Source organism: Petromyzon marinus, assembly GCF_048934315.1.
Source record: "Petromyzon marinus isolate PM22_M1 ecotype Great Lakes invasive population chromosome 80 unlocalized genomic scaffold, UKy_Petmar_22M1.pri1.0 chr80_unloc.3, whole genome shotgun sequence".
Lineage (NCBI taxonomy): Eukaryota > Metazoa > Chordata > Hyperoartia > Petromyzontiformes > Petromyzontidae > Petromyzon > Petromyzon marinus.
In genome coordinates, this window is record NW_027422631.1 from 100,000 (window position 1) to 121,586 (window position 21,587).

General features: G+C 53.7%; 1 protein-coding gene across 1 annotated transcript in view; it reads right to left on the reverse strand.

Annotated features, from left to right (window-relative positions):
- Positions 1-13,158: 13,158 nt before the first annotated feature.
- Positions 13,159-21,587, reverse strand: part of LOC116958706 (mucin-5AC-like) — an 88,615-nt gene continuing 80,186 nt past the window's right edge. The window contains exons 25-26 of the mRNA XM_076058903.1: positions 15,233-15,353; positions 13,159-14,661 (exon numbers count right to left, since the gene is read on the reverse strand). Coding sequence (XP_075915018.1) covers positions 14,346-14,661; positions 15,233-15,353 — 437 coding nt within the window. The 3' untranslated portion in view covers positions 13,159-14,345. The remainder of the gene's footprint in view (positions 14,662-15,232; positions 15,354-21,587) is intronic.

Below are 21,587 nucleotides of genomic sequence, written 5' to 3' on the forward strand. Positions count from 1 at the left end.
CCGCGACTTCGGTACCTCTTGCTTACATCCAGCAGTGGAGAGGGCACGGCGTGTGGTGTGTAGGGCGTCGTGTGTGTGCGTGCGCGTGCGTGGCTGGCCCGGCATACATGGGGGTCATCCGTCCAGGCTGGATTTGGGGACTGCGCGAGGAGCTCGCAGGTCCTTGGAAGTTCTGGGCACGGAAGTCCCCATCGTCGGTGAGCTCCCCCCGGCAGGCCAAGGAGGCTGCGTTGTCCGGGGTGGCGTAGCAACCCACGTGCTGCCCCTTGAGGCCAGCTTCTGCTTTGGCCGGATAGCGGGGGGCCTGAGGCGGGCGGGAGCGGCGTTTGCGTTTGTCGGCTGCGTAACGCTGCTCCGTGGAAGCTTCGTGTGGATCTGGGCGCTCCGCATGAAGCCTCGGGTCTTCTCGGCCAGAGTCAGGCCCTCCCTTCTCGATGCTTGCGAAACGTGCCCCCCCCCCCCCATATAGGAACATTTGGGCCGGTTAAAAACATTCAAGGCCGGCCCTGCCTTCGGTCCATCCTGGGCTTTAACCCGGCTGCATCGTCTGAGGAGCCCCACAGGTCCTTGAAAGGTTTCATTAAAAGCCCCCATCGGTTGGAGCACCTCCAGTGGGCAAGGAGGCTTGAGGTTTGGCTGGGTTCACGTGAGCAGCCGTGCACGCCCAGCCACCTGATGGAGTGGCGGGGCGGGGGGAGGGTGCTAAACGGGCACGACACGCGGCCCGGAGAAGAGATGGGAGCTGATGCGGCAAACAGGAGGACGTGGAGCCGAGGGCGTGGACTTGCCGATCCACCGGGTAACCAGCGGTGTCAAGTTTGTCGTCTGGAGGACGCTCCGCGTGACTGTAGCCGCTCAACCCCCGAGCTCTGAATGCCCCGATGGTGCATTGCCTTTGTACTGGTCGCATTTTTGGCGTTCTCTGGTTCGACCGCTGTCCCTTGGCGTAGACCAAATGGGCTTCGAAGACGACGCAGATATTCTTCTTTGGCTCTTTCGGTAAAGTCACCACGTAGAATGAGAATAAAATAATAAATTGATAAAATAAAATAACAATAAAATTCTCACGACGTTTCGGCCACAACACAAGCGGCCTTCATCAGATGAAGAAAGAACCAAAGAAGATGAATCCTTGCAGTCACGAAAGCTTTAAATCGACATTTGATTCAGCTTGTTATCAGCACGCTTTTGTTTGCACGGTTAACCGCAGACGTTTTATTCCTTCCAAAAGATTTACATTCGGTGTTTCGAACACCTGAGCGCAGCTGTTTTATCGTCAGAATGGGTGAAACTTATTCCTTCTCGACTTTTATCTTCCGCGATTCATGTTCTTTGGGTCTTTCGGGTAAAGTCACCACATAGACAGACCTCCCCCGCTTGCGTTGCGACCGGAACGTGCTTTGTTGATTTATTTTTTTAACCAACCTCCCCGTGACTTTACCGAAAGACGTGGAGAATATGAGAAAGAAAAAAAAAAAACCTGTTCTTATTTTTGTTCATAGTTGTGATGTCACAATAGGGCAAGTCTGCACGCAGACACCAACCCTCCCTCTGTTTGCTCGGGGCTGGGGGGGGGTGGAATCATCTCTGCCCGGCCCCTTTTCCTGGTCTCAAGACTCCAGATCGCCCCTCGTACAACCCTCAACATGTGGCACCTCGGCCGACCACTCGGAAGGGGTGGCCCACCACCTCCAATAATTGAGGCACTGCATGGCCCAGAGCCGGGTCACACCTTGAACCCCGTGAAGTTACTTGGATCGAGGGATTTCTCCTCGCCCCGCGACCTCGGAAACGCTCTGCAAACTTGCAGAGTTGTTCGTGTGTGTGGGGGGGGGGGGGGGAGAGGGGAGGTTGGCGATCGGATCGCTGTTCTTTCCCCCCCTTAAGGCTGCCGTGATAGGCGGGGGGGCGCTGCAACGTTACAGCCGCCATTTTGCGCGCTAAGTGGCAGTGACGTCACCACGGCCAGGTGCACTCCGAGGCCACGTGATGGTGCTGCCAGGAGGTCACGGCATAAATACCCAAGCGCCATGGGTTGGCTGGCAGGTGACTGGCAGATGCACCACCTGTGCCCCCCAACTGTGCCAAATCGCTCGTTGTTGCGAGTGTCGCTCCTCCCGCCCTCTGTTGCTGGAGGGCGACTGCCTCCAACCGCTCGGTAGCAGCTTATTTTACGAGCCTCCTCCACAGAGGCCGATCTTGACACCGCTGGTACCGGTCATCGGCAAGTTCACTCAGCTCCACGTCCTCCTGTACCACATCACTCCATCTCTTCTCTAGCCCCGTGCCTCCTGTACCACGTCACTCCATCTCTTCTCTAGCCCCGTGCCTCCTGTACCACATCACTCCATCTCTTCTCTAGCCCCGTGCCTCCTGTACCACGTCACTCCATCTCTTCTCTAGCCCCGTGCCTCCTGTACCACGTCACTCCATCTCTTCTCTAGCCCCGTGCCTCCTGTACCACATCACTCCATCTCTTCTCTAGCCCCGTGCCTCCTGTACCACGTCACTCCATCTCTTCTCTAGCCCGTGCCTCCTGTACCACATCACTCCATCTCTTCTCTAGCCCGTGCCTCCTGTACCACATCACTCCATCTCTTCTCTAGCCCCGTGCCTCCTGTACCGCATCACTCCATCTCTTATCTAGCCCCGTGCCTCCTGTACCACATAACTCCATCTCTTATCTAGCCCCGTGCCTCCTGTACCACATCACTCCATCTCTTATCTAGCCCCGTGCCTCCTGTACCACGTCACTCCATCTCTTCTCTAGCCCCGTGCCTCCTGTACCACATCACTCCATCTCTTATCTAGCCCCGTGCCTCCTGTACCACATCACTCCATCTCTTCTCTAGCCCCGTGCCTCCTGTACCACATCACTCCATCTCTTCTCTAGCCCATGCCTCCTGTACCACATCACTCCATCTCTTCTCTAGCCCGTGCCTCCTGTACCGCATCACTCCATCTCTTCTCTAGCCTCGTGCCTCCTGTACCACATCACTCTATCTCTTCTCTAGCCCATCCCTCCTGTACCACATCACTCCATCTCTTCTCTAGCCCCGTGCCTCCTGTACCGCATCACTCCATCTCTTCTCTAGCCCGTGCCTCCTGTACCACATCACTCCATCTCTTCTCTAGCCCCGTGCCTCCTGTACCGCATCACTCCATCTCTTCTCTAGCCCCGTGCCTCCTGTACCACATCACTCCATCTCTTCTCTAGCCCCGTGCCTCCTGTACCGCATCACTCCATCTCTTCTCTAGCCCCGTGCCTCCTGTACCGCATCACTCCATCTCTTCACTAGCCTATGCCTCCTGTACCACGTCACTCCATCTCTTCTCTAGCCCCATGCCTCCTGTACCACGTCACTCCATCTCTTCTCTAGCCCCGTGCCTCCTGTACCACATCACTCCATCTCTTCTCTAGCCCCGTGCTTCCTGTACCACATCACTCCATCTCTTCTCTAGCCCCGTGCCTCCTGTACCACGTCACTCCATCTCTTCTCTAGCCCCGTGCCTCCTGTACCACATCACTCCATCTCTTCTCTAGCCCCGTGCCTCCTGTACCACGTCACTCCATCACTTCTCTAGCCCCGTGCCTCCTGTACCACATCACTTCACCTTTTCTCTAGCCCCGTGCCTCCTGTACCACATCACTCCATCTCTTCTCTAGCCCCGTGCCTCCTGTACCACATCACTCCATCTCTTCTCTAGCCCCGTGCCTCCTGTACCACGTCACTCCATCTCTTCTCTAGCCCCGTGCCTCCTGTACCACATCACTCCATCTCTTCTCTAGCCCCGTGCCTCCTGTACCACGTCACTCCATCTCTTCTCTAGCCCCGTGCCTCCTGTACCACGTCACTCCATCTCTTCTCTAGCCCCGTGCCTCCTGTACCACGTCACTCCATCTCTTCTCTAGCCCCGTGCCTCCTGTACCACATCACTCCATCTCTTCTCTAGCCCCGTGCCTCCTGTACCACATCACTCCATCTCTTCTCTAGCCCCGTGCCTCCTGTACCCCATCTACTCCATCTCTTCTCTAGCCCGTGCCTCCTGTACCACATCACTCCATCTCTTATCTAGCCCCGTGCCTCCTGTACCACGTCACTCCATCTCTTCTCTAGCCCCGTGCCTCCTGTACCACATCACTCCATCTCTTATCTAGCCCCGTGCCTCCTGTACCACATCACTCCATCTCTTCTCTAGCCCCGTGCCTCCTGTACCACATCACTCCATCTCTTCTCTAGCCCATGCCTCCTGTACCACATCACTCCATCTCTTCTCTAGCCCGTGCCTCCTGTACCGCATCACTCCATCTCTTCTCTAGCCTCGTGCCTCCTGTACCACATCACTCCATCTCTTCTCTAGCCCATCCCTCCTGTACCACATCACTCCATCTATTCTCTAGCCCCGTGCCTCCTGTACCGCATCACTCCATCTCTTCTCTAGCCCGTGCCTCCTGTACCACATCACTCCATCTCTTCTCTAGCCCGTGCCTCCTGTACCACGTCACTCCATCTCTTCTCTAGCCCCGTGCCTCCTGTACCGCATCACTCCATCTCTTCACTAGCCTATGCCTCCTGTACCACGTCACTCCATCTCTTCTCTAGCCCCGTGCCTCCTGTACCACGTCACTCCATCTCTTCTCTAGCCCCGTGCCTCCTGTACCACATCACTCCATCTCTTCTCTAGCCCCGTGCTTCCTGTACCACATCACTCCATCTCTTCTCTAGCCCCGTGCCTCCTATACCACGTCACTCCATCTCTTCTCTAGCCCCGTGCCTCCTGTACCACGTCACTCCATCTCTTCTCTAGCCCCGTGCCTCCTGTACCACATCACTCCATCTCTTCTCTAGCCCCGTGCCTCCTGTACCACGTCACTCCATCACTTCTCTAGCCCCGTGCCTCCTGTACCACATCACTTCACCTTTTCTCTAGCCCCGTGCCTCCTGTACCACATCACTCCATCTCTTCTCTAGCCCCGTGCCTCCTGTACCACATCACTCCATCTCTTCTCTAGCCCCGTGCCTCCTGTACCACGTCACTCCATCTCTTCTCTAGCCCCGTGCCTCCTGTACCACATCACTCCATCTCTTCTCTAGCCCCGTGCCTCCTGTACCACGTCACTCCATCTCTTCTCTAGCCCCGTGCCTCCTGTACCACGTCACTCCATCTCTTCTCTAGCCCCGTGCCTCCTGTACCACGTCACTCCATCTCTTCTCTAGCCCCGTGCCTCCTGTACCACATCACTCCATCTCTTCTCTAGCCCCGTGCCTCCTGTACCACATCACTCCATCTCTTCTCTAGCCCCGTGCCTCCTGTGCCACATCACTCCATCTCTTCTCTAGCCCCGTGCCTCCTGTACCCCATCTACTCCATCTCTTCTCTAGCCCGTGTCTCCTGTACCGCATCACTCCATCGCTTCTCTAGCCCGTGCCTCCTGTACCACATCACTCCATCTCTTCTCTAGCCCCGTGCCTCCTGTACCCCATCTACTCCATCTCTTCTCTAGCCCGTGCCTCCTGTACCACATCACTCCATCTCTTCTCTAGCCCGTGCCTCCTGTACCACATCACTCCATCTCTTCTCTAGCCCCGTGCCTCCTGTGCCACATCACTCCATCTCTTCTCTAGCCCCGTGCCTCCTGTACCCCATCTACTCCATCTCTTCTCTAGCCCGTGTCTCCTGTACCGCATCACTCCATCGCTTCTCTAGCCCGTGCCTCCTGTACCACATCACTCCATCTCTTCTCTAGCCCCGTGCCTCCTGTACCCCATCTACTCCATCTCTTCTCTAGCCCGTGCCTCCTGTACCACATCACTCCATCTCTTCTCTAGCCCGTGCCTCCTGTACCACGTCACTTCATCTCTTCTCTAGCCCCGTGCCTCCTGTACCACATCACTCCATCACTTCTCTAGCCCGTGCCTCCTGTACCACATCACTCCATCTCTTCTCTAGCCCCGTGCCTCCTGTACCACATCACTCCATCTCTTCTCTAGCCCCGTGCCTCCTGTACCGCATCACTCCATCTCTTCTCTAGCCCGTGCCTCCTGTACCACATCACTCCATCTCTTCTCTAGCCCGTGCCTCCTGTACCACGTCACTCCATCTCTTCTCTAGCCCCGTGCCTCCTGTACCGCATCACTCCATCTCTTCACTAGCCTATGCCTCCTGTACCACGTCACTCCATCTCTTCTCTAGCCCCGTGCCTCCTGTACCACGTCACTCCATCTCTTCTCTAGCCCCGTGCCTCCTGTACCACATCACTCCATCTCTTCTCTAGCCCCGTGCCTCCTGTACCACATCACTCCATCTCTTCTCTAGCCCGTGCCTCCTGTACCACGTCACTCCATCTCTTCTCTAGCCCCGTGCCTCCTGTACCACGTCACTCCATCTCTTCTCTAGCCCCGTGCCTCCTGTACCACGTCACTCCATCTCTTCTCTAGCCCCGTGCCTCCTGTACCACATCACTCCATCTCTTCTCTAGCCCCGTGCCTCCTGTACCACATCACTCCATCTCTTCTCTAGCCCCGTGCCTCCTGTGCCACATCACTCCATCTCTTCTCTAGCCCCGTGCCTCCTGTACCCCATCTACTCCATCTCTTCTCTAGCCCGTGTCTCCTGTACCGCATCACTCCATCTCTTCTCTAGCCCCGTGCCTCCTGTACCCCATCTACTCCATCTCTTCTTTAGCCCGTGCCTCCTGTACCACATCACTCCATCTCTTCTCTAGCCCGTGCCTCCTGTACCACATCACTCCATCTCTTCTCTAGCCCCGTGCCTCCTGTGCCACATCACTCCATCTCTTCTCTAGCCCCGTGCCTCCTGTACCCCATCTACTCCATCTCTTCTCTAGCCCGTGTCTCCTGTACCGCATCACTCCATCGCTTCTCTAGCCCGTGCCTCCTGTACCACATCACTCCATCTCTTCTCTAGCCCCGTGCCTCCTGTACCCCATCTACTCCATCTCTTCTCTAGCCCGTGCCTCCTGTACCACGTCACTTCATCTCTTCTCTAGCCCCGTGCCTCCTGTACCACATCACTCCATCACTTCTCTAGCCCGTGCCTCCTGTACCACATCACTCCATCTCTTCTCTAGCCCCGTGCCTCCTGTACCACATCACTCCATCTCTTCTCTAGCCCCGTGCCTCCTGTACCGCATCACTCCATCTCTTCTCTAGCCCGTGCCTCCTGTACCACATCACTCCATCTCTTCTCTAGCCCGTGCCTCCTGTACCACGTCACTCCATCTCTTCTCTAGCCCCGTGCCTCCTGTACCCCATCACTCCATCTCTTCACTAGCCTATGCCTCCTGTACCACGTCACTCCATCTCTTCTCTAGCCCCGTGCCTCCTGTACCACATCACTCCATCTCTTCTCTAGCCCCGTGCCTCCTGTACCACGTCACTCCATCTCTTCTCTAGCCCCGTGCCTCCTGTACCACGTCACTCCATCTCTTCTCTAGCCCCGTGCCTCCTGTACCACATCTACTCCATCTCTTCTCTAGCCCGTGTCTCCTGTACCGCATCACTCCATCGCTTCTCTAGCCCGTGCCTCCTGTACCACATCACTCCATCTCTTCTCTAGCCCCGTGCCTCCTGTACCCCATCTACTCCATCTCTTCTCTAGCCCGTGCCTCCTGTACCACATCACTCCATCTCTTCTCTAGCCCGTGCCTCCTGTACCACATCACTCCATCTCTTCTCTAGCCCCGTGCCTCCTGTGCCACATCACTCCATCTCTTCTCTAGCCCCGTGCCTCCTGTACCCCATCTACTCCATCTCTTCTCTAGCCCGTGTCTCCTGTACCGCATCACTCCATCGCTTCTCTAGCCCGTGCCTCCTGTACCACATCACTCCATCTCTTCTCTAGCCCCGTGCCTCCTGTACCCCATCTACTCCATCTCTTCTCTAGCCCGTGCCTCCTGTACCACATCACTCCATCTCTTCTCTAGCCCGTGCCTCCTGTACCACGTCACTTCATCTCTTCTCTAGCCCCGTGCCTCCTGTACCACATCACTCCATCACTTCTCTAGCCCGTGCCTCCTGTACCACATCACTCCATCTCTTCTCTAGCCCCGTGCCTCCTGTACCACATCACTCCATCTCTTCTCTAGCCCCGTGCCTCCTGTACCGCATCACTCCATCTCTTCTCTAGCCCGTGCCTCCTGTACCACATCACTCCATCTCTTCTCTAGCGCGTGCCTCCTGTACCACGTCACTCCATCTCTTCTCTAGCCCCGTGCCTCCTGTACCCCATCACTCCATCTCTTCACTAGCCTATGCCTCCTGTACCACGTCACTCCATCTCTTCTCTAGCCCCGTGCCTCCTGTACCACATCACTCCATCTCTTCTCTAGCCCCGTGCCTCCTGTACCACATCACTCCATCTCTTCTCTAGCCCCGTGCCTCCTGTACCGCATCACTCCATCTCTTCTCTAGCCCCGTGCCTCCTGTACCACGTCACTCCATCACTTCTCTAGCCCCGTGCCTCCTGTACCACATCACTTCACCTTTTCTCTAGCCCCGTGCCTCCTGTACCACATCACTCCATCTCTTCTCTAGCCCCGTGCCTCCTGTACCACATCACTCCATCTCTTCTCTAGCCCCGTGCCTCCTGTACCACGTCACTCCATCTCTTCTCTAGCCCCGTGCCTCCTGTACCACATCACTCCATCTCTTCTCTAGCCCCGTGCCTCCTGTACCACGTCACTCCATCTCTTCTCTAGCCCCGTGCCTCCTGTACCACGTCACTCCATCTCTTCTCTAGCCCCGTGCCTCCTGTACCACGTCACTCCATCTCTTCTCTAGCCCCGTGCCTCCTGTACCACATCACTCCATCTCTTCTCTAGCCCCGTGCCTCCTGTACCACATCACTCCATCTCTTCTCTAGCCCCGTGCCTCCTGTGCCACATCACTCCATCTCTTCTCTAGCCCCGTGCCTCCTGTACCCCATCTACTCCATCTCTTCTCTAGCCCGTGTCTCCTGTACCGCATCACTCCATCGCTTCTCTAGCCCGTGCCTCCTGTACCACATCACTCCATCTCTTCTCTAGCCCCGTGCCTCCTGTACCCCATCTACTCCATCTCTTCTCTAGCCCGTGCCTCCTGTACCACATCACTCCATCTCTTCTCTAGCCCGTGCCTCCTGTACCACATCACTCCATCTCTTCTCTAGCCCCGTGCCTCCTGTGCCACATCACTCCATCTCTTCTCTAGCCCCGTGCCTCCTGTACCCCATCTACTCCATCTCTTCTCTAGCCCGTGTCTCCTGTACCGCATCACTCCATCGCTTCTCTAGCCCGTGCCTCCTGTACCACATCACTCCATCTCTTCTCTAGCCCCGTGCCTCCTGTACCCCATCTACTCCATCTCTTCTCTAGCCCGTGCCTCCTGTACCACATCACTCCATCTCTTCTCTAGCCCGTGCCTCCTGTACCACGTCACTTCATCTATTCTCTAGCCCCGTGCCTCCTGTACCACATCACTCCATCACTTCTCTAGCCCGTGCCTCCTGTACCACATCACTCCATCTCTTCTCTAGCCCCGTGCCTCCTGTACCACATCACTCCATCTCTTCTCTAGCCCCGTGCCTCCTGTACCGCATCACTCCATCTCTTCTCTAGCCCGTGCCTCCTGTACCACATCACTCCATCTCTTCTCTAGCCCGTGCCTCCTGTACCACGTCACTCCATCTCTTCTCTAGCCCCGTGCCTCCTGTACCCCATCACTCCATCTCTTCACTAGCCTATGCCTCCTGTACCACGTCACTCCATCTCTTCTCTAGCCCCGTGCCTCCTGTACCACATCACTCCATCTCTTCTCTAGCCCCGTGCCTCCTGTACCACATCACTCCATCTCTTCTCTAGCCCCGTGCCTCCTGTACCGCATCACTCCATCTCTTCTCTAGCCCCGTGCCTCCTGTACCACGTTACTCCATCACTTCTCTAGCCCCGTGCCTCCTGTACCACATCACTCCATCTCTTCTCTAGCCCATGCCTCCTGTACCACGTCACTCCATCTCTTCTCTAGCCCCGTGCCTCCTGTACCACGTCACTCCATCTCTTCTCTAGCCCCGTGCCTCCTGTACCACATCACTCCATCTCTTCTCTAGCCCCATGCCTCCTGTACCACATCACTCCATCTCTTCTCTAGCCCGTGCCTCCTGTACCACGTCACTCCATCTCTTCTCTAGCCCCGTGCCTCCTGTACCACGTCACTACATCTCTTCTCCAGATCGGTGCCACACCCGTTGAGCCCCCTCTATCCGGCCAAACAGCAGCTGCTTGGGCATGCGGTGGCTGGGCATGCGGGCTACATGACCCAGCCAACGCAGCCATGCCTGCCGGAGGAGCTCACCGATGGGACTTTGCCCAGATCTCTAGAGAATCTGTGAGCTCCTCAGACTTTCCAGTCTGGTTAAACCCCGGATGTATCTTAGACAGAAGAGACAGGCACAGAGACGCAATACAGACATGGACACAGGCAGAGAGACACACGGGTAGACGCACCAAAACCCACGATTCGCCACAATTATGGTAATGTCACCACGGCACTTATGCTAGGCCAGGTTGCACTTTGAGACCGCGTGAAGTGTCAAAGGCTCGCTAACAGGAGGTCACCGGACAGACCCAGCAGGTGCCATGAGCTGGCTGACTGAGATGATTGGCAGATGCACCACCAGCTGTACCCCCCTACTGTGCCAGGATAGGTACAGGAGGAGGTCACCGGACAGACCCAGCAGGTGCCATGAGCTGGCTGACTGAGATGACTGATAATGCACCACCAGCTTTGCCCCCTGCTGTGCTAACTTGCTGGATTTATTTATCCGCCCGGCGCTCCGCTCGTTGTTGTGAGCGTCGCTCCTCTGCCCTCCCGTTGTTGCTGCAGAGGCGACTGTCCTCCAACGTATCGGTAGCAGCGTCCTTCACGAGCCTCCTCCATGGAGGCCGACACCGCTGGTAACAGTCTTCGGCAAAGTCTACTCAGCTCCACATCACTCCATCTCTTCTCCAGCCCACGTCGTGCCTATTTAGCCCCCTCTATGCGGCCAAACAAAAGCTGTTTGGGGCATGCAGTGGCTGGGCATGCGGGCTACATGACCTAGCCAAGGCAGCCTTGCCTGCCGGAGTAATTTATTTTCTTTCCACGTGACTTTACCGATAGAACCAAAGAGTAATCCCTGCAGTCACGAAAGTTTCGGAATCTAGTTTGATGGGAATATGTCCAGATATTTCAAGGCTTTGTGAATTCACACAACGCAGCCTGGTTAAACTCAGGATGGAACGTAGGCAGGCCAGCCTGAATGTTTATAACCGGCGTGGATGTTCCATTAGAGGGGGTCCACGTTTCACAAGCGTAGAGGAACGAGGGCATGACTGTGGCCGAGAAGACCCGAAACTTCGGGTGAAGCGACAGACCAGGCAGCTTCCACAGAGCATTACGCAGCCGATGAAAATACAATGCCGCTCGACTGATTTGGAGCGAGATCTCTGCTGTCAAACCGGAGCTGGTCATGAGCACACTGCCCAGGTATGGAAAACTCTCCACTCTCTCCACAACTGCTCCATAACCAATGGAGACCTGACGGGGTGGAGTGTTTGATGGTGCTTAGTTTTGGTGGGGCTGATGGTTAAACCTCACCTCTCGGTGGCACGCTCCAGGTTCACCAGCAGCGCCTCCAACTCCTCTGCGTGAGCAGCAATCACCAGATAATCAGCATGCGCAACGTGGTTCCCCAATAGGGAGCCATCCCTCGACTGCACCGGGGCATCGATCAGCCTCGCATTTTGTTTGAACCAGATTGGAAATGCGTGTGGTCCAGTCACGGAGAGCTTCTCAAACTACGTGGCCAAAGATAGCGTTAAATAATGTGGGAGCTAAAGGACATCCCTGCCGCACCCCAAGGTGAATAGGGAATGGCTCTGACTCCTTGTCACGAAGCATTACCCGTTGCCTGCCCACCATCATGAAGCCCCTTAATCGTTCAAAGCAGAGATTCAAGGATTCCAAAAGCACGAAGAATAGCCCAGAGCCCTGGGCCTGTTGATGCCATCATAGGCCTTGACCAAGTAACAAAATAGCAGAGAAGTAGGTCTTGTTGGAATTCCCCACACATCTGCTGTTGCAGACATACAGAGAATTTGACATCCGTGCAGGACCACCCTGGCCTAAAACCGCATTGGGGCTCCGCAAAGCCTCTCCCCTCAGCGTGCTAGGCAAGGTGATGTTGATTAATCCTTGCCCAGGACCTTACACGGCACACTGAGATGAGAGATGCCCCTGTGGTTGTTGCAATTTCTACACACCAGGGCACCTTTACAATCCTGCGGAACGGCGTCCTGTGGTCCAGACAGTCGTGACGATGTCACGTAGGGCAGTCTGCAGACAGAATGCCACTCCTCCCTCGGCATTTTGCTTGGGAGATCGTCTGTGTCCGGCATTCTTCCTGGTTCTCGCCCCTCTCACTTCCCCCACAGAAGGCCAACCACCTCAGAAGGGGTGGCTACTTCCTGCAAATATTTGAGACACGGCAGCCCTTGCTCGAGAAATGATTTGCAAACCTGCGAACCTGTCCCTGGGGGGTTGGATACGGGATCACCGTTCTTTCCCTTCACATGGCGATAGGTGAGGCTCTGCAAGTTACTTTGTAGATGGAATTAAAGAGCGTTTTGTGATTGTGGGCCACTGGGGCAGACTCCATCTCAGTAATCCGCGCCCGCCACTCATCCTTGCAGGGCCGCACAGATCTTCGAACCTTCCGAGCGAAGGCTGCGGTAAGAGAGACTCACACAGAGACACACACAGAGACACACACAGAGAGACTCACACAGAGACACACAGAGAGACTCACATAGAGACACAGAGAGAGACTCACACAGAGACACAGAGAGACACAGACACACAGACACAGAGACACACACAGAGAGACTCACACAGAGACACACAGAGAGACTCACACAGAGACACAGAGAGACACAGACACAGAGACACACAGAGACACACAGACACACAGAGACACACACAGAGACACACAGAGACACACAGACACACAGAGACACAGGCATCGCGAGACGCACAGACACACAGAGACACAGAGACACACAGAGACGCAGGCATCGCGAGACGCACGGTGCACGTGGGAATGAGTTCACAGCAGAGTCGGTGCAGTGCAATGGAAGCAACGTTTATTGTGACTCTGAGACACACAGAGACACACACAGAGACACACACACACACAGACACACACAGAGACACACACACAGACACACAGAGACACACACAGAGACACACACACAGACACAGACACACACAGAGACACACACAGACATACACAGAGACACACACAGAGACACACACAGAGACACACACAGAGACACACACAGAGACACACACAGAGACACACACAGACACACACAGAGACGCACACACAGACACACACAGACACACACAGAGACACACAAAGACACACAGAGACACACACAGACAGACAGAGACACACACAGAGACACACACAGACACACACAGAGACACACAGAGACACACAGAGACACACACACACAGACGCACACATGCACGCACACACATACGTCAGTCTCAGAGTCCGAACTTGACCTCAGGCGGATTCAGATCGGGGGTGGTGGTGGTGTGGGTCACGGGGACAGAGTGTGTGTGTGTAGGTCACTCAGAGGTCACGGGGCTGGCGTGAGTGTGTGTAGGTCACTTAGAGGTCAGGGGGCTGGCGTGAGTGTGTGTAGGTCACTCAGAGGTCACGGGGCTGGTGTGAGTGTGGTTCACTCAGAGGTCACGGGGCTGGTGTGTGTGTGTGGGTCACTCAGAGGTCACGGGGCTGGTGTGTGAGTGTGGTTCACTCAGAGGTCACGGGGCTGGTGTGAGTGTGGTTCACTCAGAGGTCACGGGGCTGGTGTGTGAGTGTGGGTCACTCAGAGGTCACGGGGCTGGTGTGTGTGTGTGGGTCACTCAGAGGTCACGGGGCTGGTGTGTGTGTGTGGGTCACTCAGAGGTCACGGGGCTGGCGTGTGTGTGTGGGTCACTCAGAGGTCACGAGGCTGGTGTGTGTGTGTGGGGGTCACTCAGAGGTCACGGGGCTGGCGTGTGTGTGGGTCACTCAGAGGTCACGGGGCTGGTGTGTGGGGGTCACTCAGAGGTCACGAGGCTGGTGTGTGTGTGTGGGGGTCACTCAGAGGTCACGGGGCTGGCGTGTGTGTGGGTCACTCAGAGGTCACGAGGCTGGTGTGAGTGTGGGGGTCACTCAGAGGTCACGGGGCTGGTGTGTGGGGGTCACTCAGAGGTCACGGGGCTGGTGTGTGGGGGTCACTCAGAGGTCACTCGTCACGGAGCGGCGCACTCAGCGGCGACGCAGCGGCAGCGCTGGGCCAGGGCCACGTCGGCGCTCAGCTCCGTGCCGTTGGGGCACAGCAGCGGCACGGAGACGACGACGGGCCCACCGGGGCCGCCGGGCCCACCGGGGCCGCCGGGCCCACCGGGGCCGCCGGGCCCACCGGGGCCGCCGGGCCCACCAGGGCCGCCGGGGCCGCCGGTCTCCCGGCAACACGAGCAGCTGCCTCGCCACGGCTGAGGCGCAGCGCCGGTCGCCGTGGAGACCGAGGATGAGGAGGATGGGGAGGAGGAGGACCACGCGTCCGGCCTGCAACGAAGGTGACAAGGTAAAGGTCGGCCACCCCAGGTAGCCTCTCGCGGCAGGGCTCTAGGGGGCAAGTGCCGTCAGTAGTAAGTGGATGTGGGGGATGGTTGATATTAATAATGATGATGCCGCGATGATGATGATGATGACGTGACCATGATGATGATGTAACGACGGTGTAACCATGGTGACGGCGTTACCATAGTGACGGCATAACCATGGTGACGGTGTAACCATGGTGACGGAGTAACCATGGTAACGGCGTAACGATGTTGACTTTATAATCATGTTGACGGCGTAACCATGGTGACGGCGTAACCATGTTGACTTTGTAACCATGTTGACGGCGTAACCATGGTGACGGTGTAACCATGTTGACGGTGTAACGATGTTGACGGTGTAACGATGGTGACGGCGTAACCATGGTGACGGTGTAACCATGGTGACGGCGTAACCATGTTGACTTTGTAACCATGGTGACGGTGTAACCATGTTGACTTTGTAACCATGTTGACGGTGTAACCATGGTGACGGTGTAACCATGGTGACGGTGTGACGTCGCCGTTCCGCTCACAGGGTACTGGAGAAGCAGGTGCCCACACATTTGGTGACCTCCACCGGCCCCTTGCTGCTGCAGTCACCCACGCTGATGACCGTCCAGAAGTTTTGAGGTTGGCAGCTTTCCTGGGGGGCTGCTAGGGGTGTGGTGTAGTGGGGGTGGGGTGGGGGGGGTAGACAGAGATAAAGTAATCCCAGGTAGCCTCTAACAGGGATGTAGGGGCAAGTGCTGTTAAGTAGCGAGCAGCAGCAGCAGCGGCGATAGTAATACACGAAGATCCCCCCCCCGTATAGCCCGAGCAGACTGTTGGGGCAAGTGCTGTTAGCCAGCACCTCACACAGACACACACAGAGACCAACACACTCGCACACACAACAACAACCGCCATTCGCCACTAAGTGGCGGTGACGTCACCACGACGCTTGAGCCAGGCCATGTGCACCTTGAGGCCACGTGAAGTGTCGAACGCCCGCCGGCAGGAGGTCACTGGGCAGACCCAGGTGCCACGGGTCGACTGACTGAGATGACTGAGATGACTGAGATGACTGGCCGATGCACCACCTGTGCCCCCTACTGTGCCAACCTGCTGTGCCTTAGCCACCCGGCGCTCCGCTCGTTGTTGTGAGTGTCGCTCCTCCGCCCTCCGTTTTTGTTGGAGGGCGACTGCCTCCAACTGCCCAGTAGCGTCCTTCACGAGCCTCCTCCACAGAGGCCGATCTTGACACTGCTGGTACCAGTCATCGGCAAGTCCACTCAGCTCCACGTCCTCCTGTACCACATCACTCCATCTCTTCTCTAGCCCGTGCCGCGCCCGTTTAGCCCCCTCGATCCGGCCGAACAAAAGCTGTTTCGGCATGCGGTGGCTGGGCATGCGGGCTACATGACCCAGCCAACGCAGCCTTGCCTGCCGGAGGAGCTCACCGATGGGACCTTGCCCATATCTTTCAAGGATATGTGAGCTCCTCACACAATCCAGCCTGGTTAAACCGAGGATGTATCGTAGGCAGGCCAGCCTAAATGTTTCTAACCGGCGAAGATGTTCCATTAGGGGGGTCCACGTTTCGCAAGCGTAGAGAAGGGAGGGAATGACCGTGGCCAAGAAGACCTGAAGCTTCGTGCGGAGCAACAGACCAGGTAGCTTCCATACAGCGTTACGCAATCGATGAAAATATTAATAGTAAAGGTTTTTGGGTTAGATCGCATTATTTATACGTGTCGCAACCATTCGACACGGCAAATCAGTAAAAAAAAGTGTCACGTTGACAAAAGACAAATAGTTCACTACTTTAGCCCACCGGTGTGTTGAAGAGTGAATCCACAACATTTACAATTGTTGAGTTCGACGTTTCGCTGGTAATTACATCCAGCATCATCGGGCAATTTGCCAGAATAGTGAAGCCCTACACTTGCTCCCGATCTTAAATAGAGCAGCAGGGTGATGTCATCATTTAACCCATCAGGTGCAGAGATCAGAGGCAGAGAGGGGGGGGGGGGTTATTGTAATTATATACTACGTTAGTCATCATTCAATTAGTATGTGTTTCCCCTATAAGGAATTGTATACACTCCCAGGCCACACTAAGCCTGTAGCTGTCAGAGCGATTAAAGTTATTTCTATTTCCCTCAATTTCAATGAATTCTCTAATTAGTCTTGGACAGTAATAATTAGTTTCACACAACACTTCAACGTTATAAAAATCAATTGAGTGTCCTTGTTGACAAGCATGTTCTGCCACTGCCGACAGTTGTGTTTGAGAGTATTTAATATTTCTTTGGTGTTCTTTTAGTCTTACGCTGATGTTACGTCCCGTCTGTCCAATATAGAATCTGCTACATACGCAATGAATCCGATACACACCTTCTGTTGATAACGTAGGCAATTCATCTTTAGTACAAGATACTAGTTTTATTTTTATTTTGTATACTGTACCAAATATTTTACTTTAATGTTTTGCTTCTGCAACACACGGGCTAATTTGTCAGTTACTCCTGAGATGTATGGTATTTTAATTGTTTCAATAATCTGATCGCTTTCAGCAGTGTTGCTTTGCGTTCGTGATTTGGCATTCAGTGCTCTGTTAATTTGACAATTATTGTAGCCATTCTGTCTTAGTGCTTCTGTAACGTGTTTGATCTCTCTCACTAGACTTTCACCATCTGACACTGTTTTAGCCTGATGTATGAGCGTCTTCATTAGAGAAGATTTCTGAGCTGGGTGGTGATGCGAATCTGCATTCAGATAGGCATCAGTGTGCGTTTGTTTTCTGTAAACGCTGTGTGTTATTTTGCCATTTAGGCCATGTCCAAGCAAAATATCTAGGAACGGGAGTGTATTATTCACCTCCACTTCCATGGTGAACTGGATGGCCGGGTTTTGTTGCAATTAGATGATTTAGAAATTAATTAAGTGTATCTTTACCATGTGGTCAGACAACCAAAGTGTCATCCACATATCTAAACCAAAAAGATGGTTTTAATGTGCTTGAGGCAAGTGCTCTTGTTTCAAAGTTTTCCATGTACAGATTTGCTATAGCAGGAGATAAAGGAGAGCCCATTGCTGCTCCTTCCTTTTGTTTAAATAAATCCCCTCTCCATAAGAAGTAAGTGTTATTTAAACAATGGTCAGCTAGTTTTGGAATATCTTTTGGTAAACCTATATTCTTTACTAGTGTATCAAGTAATTTAAGCGACTCATTAACTGGAACCTTGGTGAATGGAGAAATCACATAAAAACTCACCAGAATATCATTAGGGTTAAGTTTAATATCTGTAATCACATTCACAAGATGTTCTGAATTTCGCATGAATGAAGATGTCCTACCAATGTAGGGCTGTATTTGTTTAGTGATATATTTTGCTAATTTACATGTGGCAGAGCCAATTGTACTTACTATGGGTCGTAATGGGATGCCGATTTTATGAATCTTTGGTAGCCCATACAGTCTACAGTGAATCAATTTATAACATTTTTGACATGCGTTTTTCTGGATTTTGTTGTTGTTATTCTGTCTCTCACTGTTCAAATAAACCTACCATTAAAATTATAGACTGATCATTTCTTTGTCAGTGGGCAAACGTACAAAATCAGCAGGGGATCAAATACTTTTTTCCCTCACTGTAGGTGGTTTTGAGGCCCTTGGCTTAATTTCGTATTGCTCAGCCTTGGGGATTAATGCATTTACAATGATTGCAGTAGTCTTAAGTTCTAAAGTATTAGTTGGATCTCGTTTAATTTGAGTGTAGGTACTTTCCTCTAGTAAATCTTTAATTGTATTATCATAATCTGCTCGTGACATCACTACCGTAGTGCGGCCTTTATCAGCTGCCAGAATTTGAATATCTGTATTTAATCGGAGCTCTCTTGAGGCTTTTGCTTCTATAGAGCTAATATTTACTTTTGGTACTTTTCTATTCTCAATTATTTTAGCAACCTCGTGTCGAGTCATCTCTGCCTCATTATGTGGAAGGAGTCTTACTGCTGATTCTACCTCAGCAATGATCTCATCAACTGGAATTGTGCGTGGGGTAACGGCAAAGTTAAGGCCTTTAGAAAGGACGGAAATCATGTCGCTGGTTAAAACGATGTTAGTCAAGTTCGTTACGGTTTTGTTTTTAAATTGTTCGTTTTTAGTTGGGAATTGTTTGTTATGACGTCTAGAGAATTGATTAATTTGGTAAGTTTTTGCTAGATTAAATACATTATCTGCCGATTGTTGTTATAGTATCGATTGTATTCCAGGAATGCATGGATACACTATGGCTTATATTTAAGTGCAAGTGCCTTAAAGATTCCGAAATGTGAGATAATTCACTCCTATTGTGCTGTATTCTCTCGAGTAATAATTAGCTGGCTTTGGTTAGCTTTAACAGACTTCATGTGATGTGTTATTTTAACTGCGTTTGGTATTACCTTCGAATCTCTGCACCTGTTTAGGGACGCCAGTGAAGGCATCAATTTTAGCCGCTTAATGCGGAGTTTCTCCAATTTTCTGGTCTTAAGAAAAGTATCCTCCCGATAGAGGTCAGTCAGTTTAACATCAAGGCTTTCGCGACTCGACTGATTCGGAGTGAGACCTCTGCTATCAAACCTGAGTCGGTCATGAGCACTCTGCCCGTGAATGGGAAACTCTCCACTCTCTCCACAACTGCCCCATCACCAATTGGGACATGTGGGGGTGGAGTGTCCGATGATACAAAATACCCTGGCAGGTGCTTAGTTTTGGTGGGGCTGATGGTAAGGCCCCACCTCTTAGTGGCACGATCCAGGTTCAGCAGTAGCGTCTACAACTCCTCCTCTGAGTGAGCGGCAATTACCAGATCATCGGCATACATAGTGTGGTTGACCAATAGGGAGCGATCCCTTGACCGCACCTGGGCATCGATCAGTCTTCCATTGTATTTCTAACAGATGGAAATCCCTCCGATACAGTCATCGAAGGCTTCACGAACTAATTGGTCGAAATAGATGTTAAATAATATGGGAGCCAGAGGACATCCCTGTCGCACCCCAAGGTGAACAGGGAATGGCTCCGACTCCCAGCCACGTAGTTTTACCCGGGCCCGCTCACCATCATGAAGGTCCTTAATGATCGTGAGCAGAGGGTCAGCGACTCTGAAAGCAGGAAGAACAACCCAGAGCCCAGGCCAACTGATGGTATCATAGGCCTTGACCAGATCAATAAAGCAGAGATGTAGGTCTTGTTGGAATTCCCTACACCTCTGCTGTAGCAGACGGACAGAAAATATGGCATCTGTGCAGGACCACCCTTTCCTGAAACCGCATTGGGGCTCCGCAAGCCTCTCCTCAGCGTGCCTGGCAAAGCCACCAGGGTACCCTTCCAATCCTGCGGAAACCGTCCAGTGGTCCAGACTGTTGTTATGATGTCATGTAGGGCAGTCTGTGCACAAACGCCACCCTCCCTCAGCATTTTGCTTGGGAGACCATCTCTGCCCGGTGCCTATCCTGGTCTCAGACTCTGGATCGCCTTCAGTACTTCCTCAACAGATGGCACCTCAGCCAGCCACTCACAGGGGGTGACTTCTGTTCCCAATATTTGAGGTACGGCAGCCTCAGCAGGGCCATCTCCATTTTGTCCCACGATGTTTTCCAGGCTGAGGGATTTCCCCTCCCCCAGGACCTCACAGAAATGTTAAGAAAATATGCAAACCTGTTCCTGGGGGTCGGAGATTGGATTACCAGTCTTTCCCCTAATGATGGTAATAGGTGTGGTGCTGCAAGTTACTTTTTTGATGGAGTTAATCAGCAATTTGTGATCGCGAGCCATTGAGGCAGGTTCCATCTCCTCGGCAACCCGCAACCACCACCCATCCTTGCAGCATCTCACAGCTCTGCAAACCTCTGAGCGAATGCTGCGGTAAGCCTCCTCATTCCCTGCCGTGGGATGCTGTAGCCGATTAGAGTGGGCCTGTCGCTTTTTCTCAGACAGCCTGAACACCTCTGTCAGCCAGGGTCTCTGGGGAGGTCTGGACCATGTACCCAAGGCAACCATTGCAGCTGCATGAGCCACAGCCCTAAACCTCAGCCATTTACCCTCGACATCAGGAGGAGTGGGGGATGATGGCAACCCCTGCCGCAATTGATAATGGAATTCTCGCTTGCAACTTTCATCAGATAACTGACACCAGGCTACTATGGGTGTGAATGGGGTCCTGGGTGTACACCCACCACCGGAGTGGAAGAATGGCAGGCGCATCTTACAGATGACTAGTCAATGGTCTGTGGGCAGATCAGCTCCACGGCAGGTCCTGGTGTCAAGGACATGGGCCCGCATCCGCTGTTCCGTCACTACGTAGTCCAGCAGATGTTCTTGCTTGGACCCGGCATGCATCCATGATGTTGTGTGGATGCGCCGATGCCGGAACAGCGTGTTGGTAATTACAAGCCCATGGGCTGCACAAATATCTAGCAGCCTCCTACCATTGTTATTGAGCTGATCTGGCCCATGCCCTCCAATCACTCCAGACCAGGTGCCAGCATCATGACCAACTCGGGCATTGAAGTCACCCAAGGGGCCACTTTAGCCAGCACCTGTGACAGGAGGTCATAGAAGGCATCTGACTCATCGGCCTTGCCTGCATCCCTCAACAGATGTTCATCTTCAGTGGGGGCATAAGTAACCACGACCACCACTCCTCGCCTCTGGTTGATGGGAAGGCGAGCCCAAAATAGCCTGGGGCTTACAGCTTCCCACACCTCGCCGCCTGCCCCGAGTAGAGGACTGTCCACCCCTCATGGTGGCAGGAGCCAGAACCGGTCCACCGGACCTCCTGAATACCACAGAGATCCAGGCGGTACCGGTCCAGCTCCCGACAGAGGAGTGGCAGCCTCTCCTCTGCAGTGAGCATTCGA